We start from the raw sequence: 16,520 nt of genomic DNA on the forward strand, positions 1-16,520 counted from the left end.
CCATTATTATGAGCCTGTCCTCCATGCCACCAGCCACCACTGCTGACCACAGACCAGAGACAAACAGTCTAACTGGCAACCCACAGATACATTAGTCTGGTCCCAGATCTGTGTGTGCTTTAGACAACTCCTTTAGATATACATGGCATGACAATGACAGTCAGAGGAGTTGAACAGATCTGAATCAGGATACTAAGAGTTGGTTTAAACAGATCTGAATCAGGACGCTAAGAGTTGGTTTAGAACAGATCTGAATCAGGACACCAAGAGTTGGTTTAAACAGATCTGAATCAGGATACTAAGAGTTGGTTTGAATAGATCTGAATCAGGAAACTAAGAGTTGGTTTAAACAGATCTGAATTAGGAAACTAAGAGTTGGTTTAAACAGATCTGAATCAGGACACTCAAAGTTGGTTTAGAACAGATCTGAATCAGGAAACTAAGAGTTGATTTAAACAGATCTGAATCAGAAAACTAAGAGTTGGTTTAAACAGATCTGAATCAGGACACTAAGAGTTGGTTTAAACAGATCTGAATCAGGATACTAAGAGTTGGTTTGAACAGATCTGAATCAGGACACTAAGAGTTGGTTTGAACAGATCTGAATCAGGACACTAAGAGTTGGTTTGAACAGATCTGAATCAGGAAACTAAGAGTTGGTTTAAACAGATCTGAATCAGGATACTAAGATTTGGTATAGACAGATCTGAGTCAGGAAACTAAGAGTTGGTTTAGACAGATTTGAGTCAGGAAACTAACCAAAAGTTGGTTTGAGGGTGTCAATAATGTTGGACCCCATTGTATACTTCAAAGTCAGAGAAATGTTGAACCTGGATCCATCATAGTGATTCTACATGTTATAATATGAAGCTGGATCATCATAATGATTCTACATGTTATAATATGCCATGGCCTTTACTGGCCAAAGGTTAAACTGCTGTTATGGTTATGATATACTATGGTGTTGTGTCACTAGACTTTGACCAGATATTATTACATCCAAAGATCAACTGTACCTAGAACATAGATACAGAGACACTTGTCATCAGGAAGGTGCTCTCTCAGCACAACGGAAAATATCTCAATGACTTGACATGTTCTGGTTGTGAATTCAGGCTACAAGGTAAGACTCTTCCCAGGGATTATTGTAAAGTGTGAAGAGACATTAAATGTCTGGTGTAATGTTAGTATAGTGAATGACAGTAAAACACTCAGATCTAACAGTCCATTTCACCTGGGACAGCTACGTGACAGTTCAATCATACAAAATGGCGCTAACTGGGCGTAGGCAAGTCACATTCAAAAACATATTGTTCACATATCGTATTATACGATTCTTATATAGTGGTTATTTTATAATTTGTAAAAATGTTAATGTATCATAGTTCTAAATCTTCTTTCAGAATATCAGAACATTTGTTGTTTTCTAAATTCCAATGAGCTCCTGCTTCCTGTGTAATTTGGTATGAAACCACTGAACAGACTTTTCTTAACATTAATATTATGAACTGAATTCAGTAACAGCTTCATAATATCATACCTGTTGAACAAAGCAACACACTAGAATGAGAGAAATTATTAAAAGAGAAAGTGAGACATTATTATTCATATTATTATATATTATATTGTTATTATTATTATTATATTATTATTATTATGGACAAAAGGTGAAAATTATAAATCACGACTACATATTCATGTGATGCATTAAATCACCTGACTGTTTGGATGTGTCTGTTAGTAAATGTTTTATTTCTAAGAGATAATGAATAAAAGAGAACATCTGACCTTCAATAATTACTGTGTTAATCACAACCAACATGTTGGATCTCTGTTTAGTTGTCACTGTGTTAACCACAACCAACATGTTGGATCTCTGTTTAGTTGTCACTGTGTTAACCACAACCAACATGTTGGATCTCTGTTTAGTTGTCACTGTGTTAACCACAACCAACATGTTGGATCTCTGTTTAGTTGTCACTGTGTTAACCACAACCAACATGTTGGATCTCTGTTTAGGGGTCAGTGCTCTAAAATGAGTCTCTCTGGAGCGAGAAAGGAGGGGGGCCCTGCCTCTAAAATGAGCCTCTCTGGGGAGAGAGAGGAGGGGGGCCCTGCCTCTAAAATGAGTCTCTCTGGGGAGAGAGAGGAGGGGGGCCCTGCCTCTAAAATGAGACTCTCTGGGGAGCATGACACCAAAACTAAGAGGTGAGATTACAATGTTGTTTGTTTCTAAAATGTGTTTCCACCATTTTTACACATTTGTTATTTATCAGACAGTGTTGCTCAGGGGAACCTTGTCTGGAAAATATTGTTGTTCTAAGATTTTAATTAATAGTTTTTTGTGTATGAATTTTTGTTTTGCAAAACGCTATATAGCTGGAATGGAATGTTTGTATCCTGTATATTAGACTGTGATATGTGGTTGTCTCACCAGCACACACACACACACACACACACACACGCACACGCACACACCTCTATAAAATGTTAGCATGACACAATCATTTAGCCTCTTGATTATTATCTAATATGTTGGCAGGCATAACTTTATAGTTTTTATTCTGATCATTGTTACAAGCTGAATTCTGACAATATATCCGTTATATCAACACACTCTTCACTCCTGTTGAAACCAAAAAGGGATCTTCCTACATATACAGAACCACTAAAGTTCTATATAGAACCCTTTATAGGAGGTTAGGAAGTGTCTGTGTATACAGTATATATAGAATATATATGGAACCCTTTACAGGAGGTTAGTCTGTCTGAGTATACAGTATATAGAGAATATATATAGATCCCTTTATAGGAGGTTAGGAAGTGTCTGAGTATACAGTATATATAGAATATATATAGAACCCTTTACATGAGGTGTTAGGGAAGATTCAGAATTTGTTGGTAACATATGTAAGATGTTTTATATTTATCAAATGTGTGTAAGTTAATTCTCATCAGAATGGTATTTTTGTATAATACTGTGGGCAGGGTTGCAGTATCTGTTCTATGTCAAGACTAAGTTGCATGGCCGCTGAGAGGGGAGAGGTCAAAGTGTCATCATGTGTAAACATATCTTTCACTCTCTACCTTCCCCATAGTGGGGAAAGGAAGGTTGCAGTGTCTGGAATCATTCTATGCTCCCTCTCATGTTGTTTCTATCTTAACCTATAGTCTCACCCTCCTCTCCGTGAGTTTGTCCAGGAGTTTGTATTTTGAGTGGGTTGTATCTAAATGACAATTTGATATATGCCTGTTGATTTGGAGGATTGGTTTATGGTTCTGGGGTTTGGGAAAGGAGACAAAGCTGAACGATGAATTGTGTCTATGCTGTCTTATCCTGTGTGTGTGTCTTTACTATAAAGGACCTCAGTTACAATGTGGAAGGGGCTCTCAGAGGATTCACTGGGAGACACTGAATCAATCTGAGAGTCACAGGGTTGTGATAGAGCTCAGATAATTAAAGATGGACTTTGATAACTAACTCTGACTTGTGTGTGTGGTTTGCTCCCATGATTTGGTAAATAGAGGAAATTTCCACGACAGAGGTTAGCCTGTCTGAGTATACAGTATATATAGAATATACATAGAACCCTTTATAGGAGGTTAGGAAGTGTCTGAGTATACAGTATATATAGAATATATATAGAACCCTTTATAGGAGGTTAGGAAGTGTCTGAGTATACAGTATATATAGAATATATATAGAACTCTTTATAGGAGGTTAGGAAGTGTCTGAGTATACAGTATATATAGAATATATATAGAACCCTTTATAGGAGGTTAGGAAGTGTCTGAGTATACAGTATATATAGAATATATATAGAACCCTTTATAGGAGGTTAGGAAGTGTCTGAGTATACAGTATATATAGAATATATATAGAACCCTTTATAGGAGGTTAACCTGTCTGAGTATACAGTATATATTTAACCCTTTATAGGAGGTTAGGAAGTGTCTGAGTATACAGTAGAATATATATAGAACCCTTTATAGGAGGTTAGGAAGTGTCTGAGTATACAGTATATATAGAATATATATAGAATCCTTTATAGGAGGTTAACCTGTCTGAGTATACAGTATATATTTGACCCTTTATAGGAGATTAGCCTGTCTGAGTATACAGTATATATACAGTATATATTTAACCCTTTATAGGAGGTTAGCCTGTCTGAGTATACAGTATATATAGAACCCTTTATAGGAGGTTAGGAAGTGTCTGAGTATACAGAATATATAGAATATATATAGAACCCTTTATAGGAGGTTAGCCTGTCTGAGTATACAGTATATATTTAACCCTTTATAGGAGGTTAGCCTGTCTTAGTATACAGTATATATTTAACCCTTTATAGGGCTCTTTGGTCAGAACTCTAGAGGTTCTTCTTCACTGAATTGATCTTCATTATATCCAAACACACTGGTGGTCAGGGAGGCATCTCTTTTTTTGAACGATGGCCCACGTCAACTCTGGCATTACAATACATACATTACAATACAACGTTGACCATTAGTTACAGCAAACAACAAACATGTCTCTTCTGCTCCGTTCTTTACCCCTCCTCTCTTCACTAGATGGATGGTAACTTTAGTGTTTAACCCCTCCTCTCTTCACTAGATGGACGGTAACTTTAGTGTTTAACCCCTCCTCTCTTCACTAGATGGATGGTAACTTTAGTGTTTAACCCCTCTTCTCTTCACTAGATGGACGGTAACTTTAGTGTTTAACCCCTCCTCTCTTCACTAGATGGCCGGTAACTTTAGTGTTTAACCCCTCCTCTCTTCACTAGATGGTCGGTAACTTTAGTGTTTAACCCCTCTGTGTCCAAGGACCAAACTTTTGAATATTATTTTCAGTGCGCCTCAAGTAGGCTGGAAACATGACATTTACAACAACGTTTTTTTTCTGATAACTAGTTCATTGCATCCGCCATGGAGCCCAGTTTCATAATATTACGTTATGTTAGATAGTAATCGCTAAAAAACAGGCCTTATTTTAGGTCATTCTTCTCCCTGCCAGCTCCTATTAGTTCTATTGAGCTCCGTGGAATCAACTCACCTTCTGAACGTTCTATTCCCAGCTCATTGTTCTGCGTCACAATGGCAGCTTCACTATTGTATCAATGACACCTGCCCACGCTGACGTCAGGTTACTTATTATCAACAGGGTTACAGCTACTTGGTGAGCCTGATCACTGTTCGCCTGGATACACGTTGTGGTGACGTTGTGGTGACCCACAGTGCTAAACCTTAAACCTTTTCTGGTCATGGTTAACCATATTTGTTTTCAGAAAAAGGTATACCACCTAACTAAAACGTATGTCCCTGTCCTCTTTTTCAAGACGTGGCCAATTTAAACAGCCAGAAGACATTTTTTAAATTAAGAAACAACACTTTTTTTGATGACTTGTTGTTTCTAAATGGCTGCTGGGTAATTTGATATGCCTCGAAATGTTCGTTCGTAGACATCGGAATCGTTATTAAAAATGCAACACTGCACACGCGCGCCAACAAAACAATGCTGCAACGAGCGTCTAGAAGTCAGTTCTGTTTGTGACGCAGTTCGCGCTGCATCTCCTCATTGGTTTATAGAAGCAGGTACCCACGTGGCATCTCCTCATTGGTTTATAGAAGCAGGTACCCACGTGCCATCTCCTCATTGGTTTATAGACGCAGGTACCCACGTGCCATCTCCTCATTGGTTTATAGAAGCAGGTACCCACGTGCCATCTCCTCATTGGTTTATAGAAGCAGGTACCCACGTGCCATCTCCTCATTGGTTTATAGACGCAGGTACCCACGTGCCATCTCCTCATTGGTTTATAGACGCAGGTACCCACGTGCCATCTCCTCATTGGTTTATAGAAGCAGGTACCCACGTGCCATCTCCTCATTGGTTTATAGAAGCAGGTACCCACGTGCCATCTCCTCATTGGTTTATAGAAGCAGGTACCCACGTGCCATCTCCTCATTGGTTTATAGAAGCAGGTACCCACGTGCCATCTCCTCATTGGTTTATAGAAGCAGGTACCCACGTGCCATCTCCTCATTGGTTTATAGAAAAAGGTACCCATGTGCCATCTCCTCATTGGTTTATAGAAAAAGGTACCCACGTGCCATCTCCTCATTGGTTTATAGAAAAAGGTACCCACGTGTCATCTCCTCATTGGTTTATAGAAGCAGGTACCCACGTGCCATCTCCTCATTGGTTTATAGAAGCAGGTACCCACGTGCCATCTCCTCATTGGTTTATAGAAGCAGGTACCCACGTGCCATCTCCTCATTGGTTTATAGAAGCAGGTACCCACGTGTCATCTCATTTAGCAAAAAAACATAACTTAACATAAACATAACTCTTTAAACAATAAAAGCTAATTTATGAATATTTCTGAAAAGTGATATATAGCTTTTTGGAATGAAACTCTTATGTTTCCCCATCTGAGCTCAGAGTAGATGAGAGATGTAATGTTTGTCTCTGTTGTGTTGAAGTCCAATCAAGCAGGAGAGACCAGCCTCCCCTGTTCCCAGCTGTGTGTCCATGAAGAGTAACTGGTCTATGGGCTATCCTATATCCTTTAGAGAGGGAGATTTTTCTACTGAACAAAGGTAAGAAGAACTCATGGGTCATGGTCAGTGAGTTAAACAACACTGTCTCTAGTCATTTCTCCTCTCCCATTTTCCCATTTATTGTTGTTGTTTTCATAATCCATAGGCTAATCCTTTTGTCCATTTTCATAGTCCTAAAACAAAATTAAACAATCACAACATTTCCTCCCTATGTGTGTGTGTGTGTGTGTGTGTTTGTGTGCGTGTGTACTCCCTGGATGAGGAGATATAATCTCATGTTCTGTCCACAGAAACCAACAGGAGAGATCAGAGTCAGAGATTCTCAGTGGTCAGTCTTCCCAGAGTCATCAAACAGACCTGGCCTCCATATTCAGTGTATGTGGTCCTGTTATGTACATGTGTTTTAGTTTACCTCAAGTAAAGTTGATCTGTCAATCATTCATTAATGTGTTGATGAGAAATAATTTCTTCTCTTGTTTAACTTATTTACTTGATTTATTTCAGTTGCTTGAAGAGAAAATTATGACATTTGTGAAGAACGAGCTGAAGATGTTCAAGAGGATTCTTAGTCCAGAACTCCCAGAAGGCTTTGAGAGTCAGAAGCAGGATAAGGAAGTGGTGGATGCTGAAGATGAGAAGCAGGAGAGCAGTGCCAGAGAGGGGGCTCTGAAGATCACACTGCACATCCTGAGGAAAATGAACCAGAAGGAGCTTGCTGACACACTGGAGAAATGTAAGATCTGTCTGCCTCATGATGAATGCTGTGTTATAACATTTAAAAGCTGTAGCTAAAGTACAGCTAAAGTAGCTGTGTAACTCAATGATATTGTAGCAGCCTTAACACAACACATAGTGACCTCATCGAGTAGCAGCAGGGATGTGTTGTGGTGATTATTTAGAGAGAGAGAGAGACAACATAAATTATACCATCAATAATACCAATAATAATATAATCAGTCACACCAGTCTGTAATGCATTATGAAAACATTTACACATTTATACAGTCAGTTAAGATAATAAATTATTAGAATTTAAAACTTTATAACAGTCCTTCAATACTGTAGGTATTAAAACAGACAGTAATACTAATATCCTCTGTGTTATTTCTAGATTCAGATGAGCTTGCTGAGATTTGCCAACGTGAACTCAAATCTAATCTAAAGAAGAAGTTTCAATGTGTATTTGAGGGGATCGCTAAACAAGGAAACCCAACACTTCTCAACAGGATCTACACAGAGCTCTACATCACAGAGGGTGGAACAGGAGAGGTCAATAATGAACATGAGCTGAGACAGATTGAGACAACAACCAGGAAACAAGCAAGACCAGAGACTGCAATCAAATGTAAAGACATCTTCAAACCCTTAACTGGACAAGACAAACCTATCAGAACTGTGCTGACAAAGGGAGTCGCTGGCATTGGAAAAACAGTCTCTGTGCAGAAGTTCATTCTGGACTGGGCTGAAGGAAAAGCAAATCATGATGTCCAATTTGTATTTTCATTTCCTTTCCGGGAGCTGAATTTGAAAAAAGAGGACAAATACACTTTCATTGAACTTCTCAATCACTTCTCAATGGAAACCAAACAATCAAGAATCTCCAACTACGACAAGTACAAAGTTCTGTTCATATTTGATGGTCTGGATGAGTGCCGACTGCCCCTAGACTTCCAGAAGAACAAGATCTGTTGGGACGTCACAGAGTCAACCTCAGTGGATGTTCTGCTGACAAATCTCATAAGGGGAAATCTGCTTCCCTCTGCTCTCCTCTGGATAACTACCCGACCTGCAGCAGCCAATAAAATCCCTTCATGGTGTGTTGACCAGGTGACAGAGGTACGAGGGTTCAATGACCCGCAGAAGGAGGAGTACTTCAGGAAGAGATTCAGTGATGAGGACCTGGCCAGCAGAATCATCTCACACATAAAGACATCAAGGAGCCTCCACATCATGTGCCACATTCCAGTCTTCTGTTGGATTTCTGCAACAGTCCTTGAGCACATGTTGAAACATAAGAGAGAAGAGATGCCCAAGACTCTGACTGAGATGTACACACACCTTGTGGAGTTTCATACCAAACAGAAGAATGAAAAGTATCTTGGGAAAGAAGAGACAGGTCCACACTGGGATAAAGAGAGCATTCTGTCACTGGGAAAACTGGCTTTTCAACAGCTTGTGAAGGGCAATCTGATTTTCTATGAAGAAGACCTGAAAGAGGCTGGCATTGATGTCAATGAAGCCTCAGTGTACTCAGGATTGTGCACACAGCTCTTTAAAGAGGAATGTGGGCTGTACCAGGATACGGTGTACTGCTTCGTGCATCTGAGCATTCAGGAGTTTCTGGCTGCTGTATATGTGTTCCTCTCATTCATCAACAACAATGAGAATGTAATTGAAAAACTGCAAACAAAAGACAATTCTAAAGTTACTTTTTACAAGAGTGCTGTGGATAAAGCCTTACAAAGTGAGACGGGAAACCTGGACCTTTTCCTCCGCTTCATTCTGGGCCTCTCACTGGAGTCCAATCAGAAGCACTTACGAGGTCTACTGATAAAGACAAGAAGCAGCTCACAGAGCCATGAAGAAACAGTCAAGTACATCAAGGAGAAGATCAGGGAGAATCCCTCTCCAGAGAGTAGCATCAATCTGTTCCACTGTCTGAATGAACTGAATGACCATTCTCTAGTGGAGGAGATCCAAAGATACCTGAGATCAGGAAGTCTCTCAGAAGACAACCTGTCACCTGCACAGTGGTCAGCTCTGGTCTTTGTGTTGCTGACTTCAGAAAAGGAGCTGAATGTGTTTGACCTGAAGAAATACTCCAGATCAGAGGAAGGTCTTCTGAGGCTGCTGCCAGTGGTCAAAGCCTCCAGAGCTGTTCTGTGAGTACATAAAATGACTTTTAAGAACTAATCATCAGGAAGAAATATTCAGTTTAGAGAAAAATATGTGATATCATATGTATATAATATATTATTAAAACATATTGAATAAATTCATTGATTTTCACATTAGTATAACAATATGACCATACAATTCTAGGAGACAGAAGATGAATCGATGTGATGTTTCAGAGAATTAAATAAATGCATCTACCATTGTCCTTCTACACTTCTGGTGTTAAATTAACAGCGTGTTTGTGAAGTCATGATGATCTCTTTGTCAGTCTGTCAGGCTGTGGAGTCACAGAGGAAGGCTGTGCTTCTCTGGTCTCAGCTCTGGAGTCAAACCCCTCACACCTGAGAGAGCTGGATCTGAGTAACAATGACCTGAAGGATTCAGGAGTGAAGCTGCTCTCTGCTGGACTGGGGAATCCCCACTGTAAACTGGAGACTCTGAGGTCCGTAATATCAGATATGAAAGCACTTTATGTATGTAGTTCTCCCATTTGAAAAGTCGTAATTATTCGGTTATATTCACTTATAGTGTATTAAAGTAGTCATAAGTTTAGTATTTGGTCCCATATTCCATGCCTCCAGTGATTACATCAAGCTTGTGATTCTACTAACTTGTTGAATGTATTTTCAGTTTGTCTTGGTTGTGTTTTAGATGTTTTCCTAATAGAAACTGAATGGTGAATGATGTCCTATCATGTTGGAGTCACTTCACTTGTATTGTCAGTAAGAATAGAAGATGTTTCTGAACACTTCTACATTCATGTGGATGCTACTATGATGATGAATAATCAGGAATGAATCGTGAATGAATATGAATGAGAAAGTTACAGAGGCACAAAGATCAGACTCCCTCTGTAATTGGTAATGGTGAGAGGTTAGCATGTTTTGTTGTAGCCTCTGTTATTGGTAATGGTGAGAGGTTAGTATGTTTTGTTGTAGCCTCTGTTATTGGTAATGGTGAGAGGTTAGCATGTTTTGTTGTAGCCTCTGTTATTGGTAATGGTGAGAGGTTAGCATGTTTTGTTGTAGCCTCTGTTATTGGTAATGGTGAGAGGTTAGCATGTTTTGTTGTAGCCTCTGTTATTGGTAATGGTGAGAGGTTAACATGTTTTGTTGTTGCCTCTGTTATTGGTAATGGTGAGAGGTTAACATGTTTTGTTGTTGCCTCTGTTATTGGTAATGGTGAGAGGTTAGCATGCTTTGTTGTAACCTCTGTAACTTTCTCACTCATTATTATTCATGATTCTTTCATGATTTTTCTTAATCATGGCATCATCAGGATGAATTTATTATTGTTTAGAAACATGTTATCTACTCTCTTAGACAGAAAAGTACTCCACTCATCATCCACCATTTTATTATTGGGCAAAACACAACCAAAACAAACTGCAAATGCAACCAACGAGTTTACGACAAAAAACACAATTTTTGACTATTTTAATACACTATGAGTGAATTGTTCAGAATACTTAAGACTTCTTCTAATGGGGAGACTGGAAACATAAATTGTTTTCATTTTTAATAGTGAAACACATGTGTCTAAAAATACCCTCAAATTAAAGTTGACATTATAAACTGTCACCTCATATGAAACATTTGACCTCAAATCCAAAATGTTGGAGAATAGAGCCACATTTAAAATGTTAGCTTCACTGTCTAAATAGATATGGTGTGGACTGTATACTCAATACAATCTAAATCTGATACCTCACTGTCTAAATAGATATGGTGTGGACTGTATACTCAATACAATCTAAATCTGATACCTCACTGTCTAAACAGATATGGTGTGGACTGTATACTCAATACAATCTAAATCTGATACCTCACTGTCTAAACAGATATGGTGTGGACTGTATACTCAATATAATCTAAATCTGATACCTCACTGTCTAAATAGATATGGTGTGGACTGTATACTCAATACAATCTAAATCTGATACCTCTCTGTCTAAATAGATATAGTGTGGACTGTATACTCAATATAATCTAAATCTGATACCTCACTGTCTAAATAGATATGGTGTGGACTGTATACTCAATACAATCTAAATCTGATACCTCTCTGTCTAAATAGATATAGTGTGGACTGTATACTCAATACAATCTAAATCTGATTCCTCACTGTCTAAATAGATATGGTGTGGACTGTATACTCAATACAATCTAAATCTGATTCCTCACTGTCTAAATAGATATGGTGTGGACTGAATACTCAATACAATCTAAATCTGATACCTCACTGTCTGTCTTCTGACTGATACTGCTTTTTAAACTGGTCTGGTCAGTCTACTATAATATTTGTACTATACATGTTTCTATCTGCAGGCAATACTTTGATAATTTGTCATTTTTTATGATGATACACTATTTTATTAATAGATATGGAAGGTTTCAGGTCACTGATATATCTGAATATGTTGAAAAAATATACTGCCACTATTTTCACCACCAAAGAATATCAGTGTGATTTTAAAATGATTTGACTCTTTGCAGGCTGTCAGGCTGTCTAGCCACAGAGGAAGGCTGTGCTCCTCTGGTCTCAGCTCTGAAGTCAAACCCTTCACACCTGATAGAGCTGGACCTGAGTAACAATGACCTGAAGGATTCAGGAGTGAAGCTGCTCTCTGCTGGACTGGAGGATCCACACTGTAAACTGGAGAAACTCAAGTATGTAGAGGGTTTATGTCAATGTTCATATCAGACATGTTTGACTTATCAGTCTAGTTAAGACAAACATTCTTACCACCACTTGGACAAAGATATATGTTACTGTGTCTGTGTCCAGTGTGTGTGTGTGTCCAGTGTGTGTGTGTGTCCTCTCAAACACAGACTGAACACACTGGACACTGTAGTGGAAATGTCCTGTATTTACCAAATCATGAGAGCAAACCACACACAAGTCAGAGTTATCATAAAGTCCATCTTTAATTATATGAGCTCCATCACAACCCTGTGACTCTCAGATCAATTCAGTGTCTATAAATGAATTCTCTGAGAGTGCTTACACATTGCAACTGAGATCCTTTATAGCAAAGACACACATAGCCAGACAGCATTGGCTATAAATTATCGTTCAGCTTTGTCTCCTAAACTATGTTCTTATCTCGCTCTCAGGACCATAAAACAAAACCTCATCAACAGGCATATATCAAATACACCCCTCCTGGACAAGATCACAGAGACACAGTGACTGGCACACAGACATTGTGGAGCCAATAGATAATTGGTTCCCCCTCAATCATCCCTTCACATGGTTTAAAAGACAGGTTTACATATGAAGACAAACTTGACCCCTCCCCTCTCTGCGGCCCAAGTAACTGAACCCAGGACAGAGAACAGATAACTGCAACCGGCCACCACTACAGTACAACAAGATACATTCTGATGAGAAGTAACTCACAAGCATATAATGAAAATAAAACATCTTATCTATGTTACACAACTATACTGATTATTCCACAACAACAAACACACACACAGACACACATACACACATGATGGACAACAACACACACACACACACTGGACACACACACACACACTGGACACACACACACACACACACACACACACACACACACACAGGATAAAAGCTGTTGCCCAATACCTTGCTCAGCAGTCGTTCACCACAGGAAGCTGGGGTTGTTCCAGTTAATGAACTGGATATTCTATGTTCATTATCACATATCAATCAGACTGACAAAAGTTTTAGCCTCTGTAACTTTCTCACTCATTATTATTCATGATTCATTCATGATTTTCCTTAATCGTGGAATCATCAGGATTAATTTAGTAGTGTTTAGAAACATGTTATCTACTCACTTATGAAGAAAGTACTCCATTCATCATCCACCATTTCAATTTTGGGCAAAACATTATCCAAAACACTACCAAAACAAACTGAATAATCATTCAACGAGTTTGAGTCACAGGCTTGATGTTGGCCAAATACTACATTTTTGACTACTTTAATACGCTATCAGTGAATTGGTCAGAATACTTTTGACTTCTTCAAATAGGGGGACTAGATACATGAAGTGCTTTTATTTTTCTAAATGGTGAAACAGATATATATGAAAATACCCTCAAATTAAAGGTAACATTATATACTGTCACCTCATATGAAACATTTGTGTTCGGCAGGTAAGTCAGGATCAGGGAATCCCGTAGCACACCAGAACAATACTTACAAACAAACAATCACCGACAAGGACAATGAGGGTTAAATACACAACATGTAATGAATGGGATTGGAACCAGGTGTGATACAAGACAAGACAAAACCAAAGGAAAATGAGAAGAGGATCGTGTGTGTGTGTGTTCAGTGTATGTGTCTGTGTGTGTGTGTGTGTGTGTGTGTTCAGTGTCTGTGTGTGTGTCTGTGTGTGTGTCTGTGTGTCTGTGTGTGTCTGTGTGTGTGTGTGTTCAGTGTGTGTGTGTGTCTGTGTGTGTGTTCAGTGTGTGTGTGTGTGTGTGTGTGTGTGTTCAGTCTGTGTGTGTGTGTGTGTGTGTGTGTGTGTGTGTGTGTGTGTGTGTGTGTGTGTGTGTGTGTGTGTGTGTGTAATTAATGTGAATAAGTGTATTTTATATTACCATACAGTATAACATATGATCATTCAACAAGTCTCAAGTTACCTTAACTTCTCCTTTTGATACCTAGAAACATCTACATTAAATGAATTAGTGAAAAGTGAGTTAACATTCTAATGTGAATGATGATGATTTCTAATATTGTGTCTGGTTTCATCCATCAGATGTCTGTGATCTCACACTGGACCCAAACACAGTAAACAGACACCTCTCTCTGTCTGAGGAGAACAGAAAGGTGACATGGAGGAGAGAGGAGCAGCCGTATCCTGATCACCCAGAGAGATTTGAGGACTGTGAACAGGTGCTGTGTAGAGAGGGTCTGACTGGGCGCTGTTACTGGGAGGTAGAGTGGAGTGGGGGAGAGGCTGGTATAGGATTGACATATAAAGGAATCAACAGGAGAGGAGGGGGTAAGGACTGTTGTCTTGGAGCCAATGTCAAGTCCTGGAGTCTGTTCTGCTCTGACAACAGTTACTCTGCCTATCACAATAATAATCCCACTACCATAGACGTCCCCTCCTCCAGCTCCCACAGAGTAGGAGTGTATCTGGACTGGCCAGCCGGCACTCTGTCCTTCTATAGAGCCTCCTCTGACACACTGACCCACCTGATCACATTCACCTCCACATTCACTGAGCCCCTCTATCCAGGGTTTTGGGTTTGGGGTGTTGGTGACTCAGTGTCCCTCTGTCAGTGATACACACACACACACACACACACACACACTGGACACAGACACACACACCTGCTGGACACACACACACACTGGACGAAGACACACACACACTGGACAAAAACACACACTGGACAAAAACACACACTGGACAAACACACTGGGCAAAGACAGACACACTTGACACACACACACTCACACTGGACACAGCCACACACACCTGCTGGACACACACACTAGATACACACATACACACACTGGACACACACACACACACACACACACACTGGACTCACAGACACACGCTGGACACACACACACACACACTAGATACACACACACACTGGACGCACACACACACACACTCACACTGGACACACACACACACACACAAACTGAACACACACACATATACACCTGCTGGAAACACACACTGGTTACACACACACACACTGGACACACACACACACACACACACTGGACTCACAGACACACACTGGACACACACACACACACAAACACAAACACACACTGGACTCATAGACACACACTGAACACACACACACATATACACCTGCTGGACACACACACTGGTTACACACACACACACATATACACCTGCTGGACACACACACTGGTTACACACACACACACTGGACACACACACACACACACACACACACACACACACACACACACACACACTGGAATCACAGACACACACTGGACACACACACACACACACACAAACACACACTGGACACACACACACACACACACTCACACTGGACACACACACACACACACTGGACACACACATACACCTGCTGGACACACACACTGGTTACACACACACACACTGGACACACACACACACACACACACTGGACTCACAGACACACACTGCACACACACACACACTGGACAAACACACACTGGACAAACACACACACACACACAAACACAGTGGACACACACACACACACACACTGGACAAACACACACTAGACAAATACACACACACACTAGACAAACACACACACACACACTGGACACACACACACACACTGGACAAACACACACTAGATAAAAATACACACACACACACACTAGACAAACACACACACACACTGGACAAATACACACACACAAACACAGTGGACACACACACACACACACACACACACACTGGACAAACACACACTAGACAAATACACACACACACTAGACAAACACACACACACACACTGGACACACACACACACACACAGGACAAACATATACACACAGGACACACACACATTGGACACACACACACACACACACACACACTGGACACACACATACACACTGGACACACACATACACACACACACACTGGACTCACAGACACACACTGGACACACACACACACACACACACTGGACTCACAGACACACACTGGACACACACACACACACACACACACACTGGACAAATACACACACACACTAGACAAACACACACACAAACACAGTGGACACACACACACACACACACACAGGACAAACATATACACACTGGACACACACACACACACACACACACACACACACACATACACACACTGGACTCACAGACACACACTGGACTCACAGACACACACTGGACTCACAGACACACACTGGACACACACACACTGGACACACACACACTGGACACACACACTCACACACACACACACTGGTCACACACACACTCTGGACAGACACACACACACACACTGGACTCACAGACACACACTGGGCACACAC

General features: G+C 40.2%; 2 protein-coding genes across 2 annotated transcripts; both read left to right on the top strand.

The window, feature by feature from the left end:
• The first annotated feature begins 2,063 nt into the window (after window positions 1-2,063).
• LOC118937839 (NLR family CARD domain-containing protein 3-like) lies at window positions 2,064-14,069 on the top strand. The gene is made up of 7 exons (XM_036939572.1): window positions 2,064-2,208; window positions 6,487-6,603; window positions 6,855-6,939; window positions 7,069-7,297; window positions 7,676-9,446; window positions 11,958-12,118; window positions 14,065-14,069. Exons 1-7 carry the CDS (start codon window positions 2,081-2,083, stop codon window positions 14,067-14,069), a joined length of 2,496 nt encoding a protein of 831 aa, XP_036795467.1. The 5' UTR covers window positions 2,064-2,080.
• A 166-nt stretch (window positions 14,070-14,235) lies between these two features.
• LOC118937860 (stonustoxin subunit beta-like) lies at window positions 14,236-14,860 on the top strand (the record flags this gene model as incomplete). Its single annotated transcript, XM_036939638.1, has 2 exons — window positions 14,236-14,772; window positions 14,821-14,860. A coding segment is annotated over one exon (516 nt), but the record flags the coding sequence as incomplete, so codon positions are not given.
• Window positions 14,861-16,520: the final 1,660 nt, after the last annotated feature.

The sequence above is a fragment of the Oncorhynchus mykiss genome, chromosome 12 (genome assembly GCF_013265735.2).
Source record: "Oncorhynchus mykiss isolate Arlee chromosome 12, USDA_OmykA_1.1, whole genome shotgun sequence".
In the NCBI taxonomy this organism is placed as follows: Eukaryota; Metazoa; Chordata; class Actinopteri; order Salmoniformes; family Salmonidae; genus Oncorhynchus; species Oncorhynchus mykiss.